Below are 5,805 nucleotides of genomic sequence, written 5' to 3' on the forward strand. Positions count from 1 at the left end.
GAATGCTTTAAAATAAGGTAAGTTTAAATAAAACTTATTCTTTTTCTATCTTATTTAAGTGACAGACCTTTTCAGTCGGTATCTGGTTGCAAAGCAAACTTTACATTAGAAGTTTTTCCTAAAAAGCACTTTAGCTGCGCTTAAAAATATCTTTGTCATTCAGTAGATAGACAACAGCATTGTTCTAGCCACCTTTAAGGGTTTCATTTACACATCTACACTTAAAATGTGTGTCACTGTGAGGCGAGTTCATACCGACTTTCATCTCACATTCTTTCCATTTGTATTTAGTGTAATATGTGGATTTATTTTAATGCATATGGCAAGGACAGCAGGTGATATGGTAAAAATCACAGACACATTTCAAAACAATACTTAAAATATTTTATTGCACTACTGGTGTTTGGTACCTGATGGCACTCAGCCTAACACATACAACTCAATCTCGTGATTTGGTGATTATGGCTAGTTTCCTTAACTTGGCTTTGTGTGCTGTATATTTTCATGCATAAAGACAAAAGTTGCATTGTTCTCAAATTGCAATGCAACATTGCAATGCAACATTGCAAGGCCCCCCCCCCCCCCCAAAAAAAAAAGACATATCCATACTGGACATATCCAGAATTACTTTTTGTAGTTCTTCACAGTCCATAGTTTGGAGTAAAGTCTGTGGACAGTCTGTGGCGTAAACATAGGCACTCTAGTTGTATCTGGCCATCGCTATGGGCCTCTAAAGAGGTTTGATTGCTTTAAGCCTGTACACATGGCTCTGTAGCCCACTGGCTTTGGGTAAGCCCCCAAAAAATATCACAGGAGGATAAAAACAATTCCCATGCTATTCTGTATTGCATATGTAACATGTTGCCAAAACCTTCTAAAATTCCTGTAACAGAAGGCAGGCTGAATTAAATACATCATGCTTGTGGTTAACAAAAAGACTGACATTGTTTAGCTCCGCTAATGGCTCAATGAAAAACTGTTGGAAGGATGAAAAAAGTAGAGAATCAAAGGGGATACCCTCTGAACAGTGGCTATTTTAGGACATCTCACACTTGAGAGCTTGTCAGACTCAATTGTACTTAGGCTCATCTGATTTAAGCTCAATCCTGACATGCTAAAAATGCTAACATGCAAATGATTGTCAATGTCCTGCCAGCTTAATAGGTTACTAAAGCGCTAACATTTGGCGTGTGAGGTAATTTTGAAGTTACCATGGCAGCATTAGCATGTTTGCATTGTTGTGGGCATGAAAGACGATTGGTCAACATTTTGGGAAGCTACTTGGTATGCCGGTGTTGCATTTGCTAATGTGTTTAAACCAATCCCCGTACACTTAAGTCACTTTAAGTTCCTTGTGTGCTGGGATTGTATCTACTAAAGCTAAAAAAGTAACACGTATTAAGGACTAGGATCGTTCCAAGTTCTTGCTTTGCGGACAAGATGCAAAGGGCGGTTCTTAGAATAATGAAAAAGTTCCTCTGGTCCTAAAACACCTTCAGAAACCAACCTTTAATCTTTTTGTTAACTGTCATGTACTCTGAAAAATGAGGGGAAAGAAGTGCATATTCCAACATGTCAACCTGTTCATTTCAGTGATAGATTTAGATACCTGCATGCCACATGTTGAATAAAAGAGTTATTGCTTACTGCAATCCTTCAGTGATACCTTTACACTATCCTTCCATTTAATCACCAGCTGAATCTGATAGTAGTTTGTTCTTTAGTTCATAACAAGATTGAAGTGTTGAACAAGAGTAAATTGTGGCTTGGCGCTGTGTGAACAGCAATGTGATCACCAGAGTTGTAAGATTCGTCCTCTGTGGAGTGTGATGGTCAGCACTAAATATCATGGCAATCAGTTCAATCCCCCCGTGTTGAGATATTTCACTGTAACCCAAAGTGCTACCAACAGAGCGAGCCAAATCAGCATCTTAAGGACTGTACTGCTAGCATGGCTAAAAACCCAGCAAGCACTTAATTATTGCACATAACCTCAATTTTAGCACAGTCAAACGACAGGCAATTGACTTAAAGTCCTGACATAGAATATTATAACATTTCAAATTGTGCATATTCAGACATGGCACAGTAATAAAATATTATTTATAAAACACAAAATGGTACAAAATTAAAAACAGTTAGTTCTGTGAATGTGCAGAGGGTTTTATTGGTCAGTGTTTTTTAAGTTGGAGTGTATACTCACCTGACTATTTTTAGCCTTTCATTTGTCCACCCTGCTTTCTTTTGGCTTAAGAAATAAAGGATTTCCTTATATTTCATCCTTGATTTGATGAGCATCTTCTCCGGCTCGAACATTTCACTTGTGTCTGTTTGCTTCTGACGCTCTCCTCTCTGTGTCTTATCACACCTTGGTGTTTTTAAAGTAAGTGTACCCTGTTGTGGAAGTGGATTTCATGCGGGAGGAGAATATTCCTTCCCTACTATTTCTCATCCACCTGTCCCTTTCATATTTGCAGTCCATGCTGCTGCCGATGACCAGTTGCAGATGATTGGCTCTCAATTTCCTCTTCTTTCTCCATATCTCCTTATTTCTATACCTCTATAGTCTTAAAATAGATCCTGGCATATATTGTATCCAACTGGCTGTGTAGCGCGTGGAAAGAGGGTCTCTTGGAGGGCTCAGCAGCCCAGCAGTCCATCATGATGCGGTAAATATTCTGAGGACAGCGTGTTGGACAGGGCAGCCGAAACCCCGATGACAGCAGATCCAACACTTCCTTGTTGCTTTTTCCTAAAAGAGAGATATACCATGACAGCATGAGAGTTAAAGGAGTGTACACATTTCTTAACCTTTGTTTTTGCAAAAAGGAATACTCCACTCTTCAAACAGCCAGCAACCACAACCGTGATAACATCAGGATTTACTGCAACAGCTTGACTTTAAAAGCTAAAGTCAATGTGACTCATATTAAATCAAGATCTTCAGTTATCTTGAATAATTGGTTATAGATTAAAGAAACAACTAAATGATAAGTTTGGTGTTTCTCAATGTGTTTTTGTTTGTTCCCCTTAAAAATTCCAAAAGCAACCATGTGTCAGTCGGTCTCTCAATACTTTCTTATTTCCTGTCCAAGCCCAGACGTGGTTTGGTTTCAACAGTAATTTTACTTAAACAGCTGCTGACTGTAGTTTTATCAAAAATACAGGAGGGAATTGTTGGGAACTATTTTCAGCGGCGGATGAATTACATTTGCTGCTCCAGGGAGTATTTGCCAGGACGTTTATGGGTGTCAAAAAAGAGCCTTTGGACCCAACGTGGATGTCAAACCCCCAGTCATATACCCAACCCCCACTTTGCCCCTCACTCCTAATTTCCACCGGGTATGAAACGGCTGCAGATCCGCTCCTGAACGGCGGCGGAGTCTTCAGGTTTCAATTATGGTCAATGTGTGTATTTTCACTGCCAGCTGAGCGGCTGCGTCCCGACTCCGTCCCAGCTCCGGCAATCCCCAACCCTCCGGAGCAGATACGGAGAGCTTCTATTTTTGCCGGACCCAAGAGAGCTCCGCAGCAATTCAGCACACGGTTAGATAGTGCGGGACAGGAAGTCAAGTACAGAAACAAAATAAAACATCCGGTTCATTTTCCAAATAAAATAGGTTGTGCTCATATCTCCCTGCACTACACCTTTAACACAGAACAGAGTTGTTCCCCCTCTATTCCTCTGGATGGAAACAAACTATTGTTGGTTTCGAGGTTCTATTCTACGTAATCTTGCGAGATCTTGTGGGTCCTCGTGACTTCAGCTGTCAGTCGTGGCCACGGCCGTTCCACAACAATTTCGGACCTGGTGGGGTTGACAGACGGTCGGAGCACGGAGCCGACGCGCAGCCATTCTGCAGTTGGTGGAAATTGGGGTTCTGAGTTTCATACTGACGCACTACAGGTCAAACTGACTGTGACACACAGACAGACACACACACACACAGTCATAATATGCTATATACGCTATATAAATACAGCACATTTACATTTACATTTACATAATGCATTTACTCATCAGGTGGCACCTACCTGCGGAGGTGCAACAATCAGAAAAATTGCATTTTATTGACTGATTACTGCTTTGTTCGGCGTTCCCTTTCTTCATTCACTCTCTAGCTCGTTTGACCGCCATTGTGTTCTCTCTCTCTCTCTCTCTTGCCAACTTCAACACAGCAAGCCGAAACGCACATACATCATGCCTTCAAAGCACACAATAAGCAGAGAAGGGTGTAACCACACATCATTTGCACATACAGTACGTCCATTGTATTTTAACACCCATAGGTCCATTAGTTACGGAGAGTTGTGCATACTTCCGATTCTTGCCCACTGCTTAATTAAACAGGTAACAGGCTCTCATCAATCTGCTGGAAAGCTCTGTAGTTAATATAGCTCCATCAAAAAAGTAGAAGTCAACACTATACCATCATAAGGCATCTTGCCCCGTGACATCATCTCGTACAGCAGGACCCCAAACGACCAGACATCTGATTTTACAGAGAAGCGTTGGTAAATTGCTGCTTCGGGAGCTGTCCACCTCACCGGGATCTTTGTGTTTCGACTGGCTGTATACACACTGTCCTGTATAGAGAGATGGGAAGGAGTTAACATAATATATATACATATACACACTTGGACTAGTTGAACTGTGTAGCCTTTTGTGTTTCTCATATTTAATACTACATTTCCCACAGATTCAATATACGATTATGTAATATGAAAGCTGTTTCATACTTAATTATATTGACATGTTTTTGTGTGCAGAAATAGTGCAAGGCAGAAAATCCATACATAGTGTGTTCCTCTTGAAGGGATATGTCAAACTCCTTGTAGTGTGGTTGTATGAGCTACTTGTCCATTGTCAGTGTGTTACCTCCAGTATATGGAGGTATGTAAAACATTTTGGAGGAACAGGCAGCATTATGCTCTCAGCATGCTCACTTCTAAACTATCACACTTTAACAAACACAGTAAAAAAACTGTAAACTGTTTTAAAAACAACAGTAATTGTACCTAGCAGAACAAGGGGGTTGCTGGTTTACTGCTGCCTCCATCGGTTAGTTTTGTGTTATTGTGTTAAATAAGGGATTCTGAACTAACCCTTTTAAACACCAAATCACACAATAACAAAAACAAACGGTCTGAGGCATCAACTCCCATTGTGTTTTGCGAGGTAAAATGACTGTCTTTGTCAAGGGAGTCTGGTGGAAGAGAGCAGAGATAACAGCTTCAGTTCCCAGTCATAAAGAGCTGTCTGACAGCAAGGAAAAGGGGTGAAAATATTCTAAATATAGCATCCACTTAAACAAAATGTTTTCTTAGGTGTCTAAAATGTGTTGAGCTGCTGCACCCGTCCAAAGCAGCACATTCCTTAGCTTCTGTTTGGTAGTCCTGCCTGCTTCTTCAAACTTGGGGTGTGACCCCCCATCTACTGTAGCTAACACACGGACTATGGAGAAGTAGCTCATACAACCACACTTCAAAACATCCGAACTATCCCTTTAATGTCTTCCCAATGAAGATGACATTGAAATTATTATATTTTATCAACAAAAAAGGTTTCAGATTTTTTATCTTTAAACAGAAACGTGCTGATAAAAACATCCATTGTATATTCAGAAAGGGTATGATGACAAGCTACCATGATTAAATAACTTATTTCTTGTTTACAAGTTCAAATGCAGCAGAGACGTTCTTTATGGAAAATCTGATACATTACAGTATACACTCACCGACCACTTTATTAGGTACAACTGTCCAACTGCTCGTTAACACTTAATTTCTAAGCAGCCAATCACA

General features: G+C 40.4%; 1 protein-coding gene across 1 annotated transcript in view; it reads right to left on the reverse strand.

The window, feature by feature from the left end:
• Positions 1 to 361: 361 nt before the first annotated feature.
• The window catches only part of zgc:194282 (tyrosine-protein kinase Srms), a 26,993-nt gene continuing 21,549 nt past the window's right edge, over positions 362 to 5,805 (reverse strand). Inside the window, exons 7-8 of the mRNA XM_034876668.1 lie at positions 4,431 to 4,587; positions 362 to 2,752 (exon numbers count right to left, since the gene is read on the reverse strand). Coding sequence (XP_034732559.1) covers positions 2,553 to 2,752; positions 4,431 to 4,587 — 357 coding nt within the window. The 3' untranslated portion in view covers positions 362 to 2,552. The remainder of the gene's footprint in view (positions 2,753 to 4,430; positions 4,588 to 5,805) is intronic.

The sequence above is a fragment of the Etheostoma cragini genome, chromosome 7 (assembly GCF_013103735.1).
Source record: "Etheostoma cragini isolate CJK2018 chromosome 7, CSU_Ecrag_1.0, whole genome shotgun sequence".
Classification (NCBI taxonomy): domain Eukaryota; kingdom Metazoa; phylum Chordata; class Actinopteri; order Perciformes; family Percidae; genus Etheostoma; species Etheostoma cragini.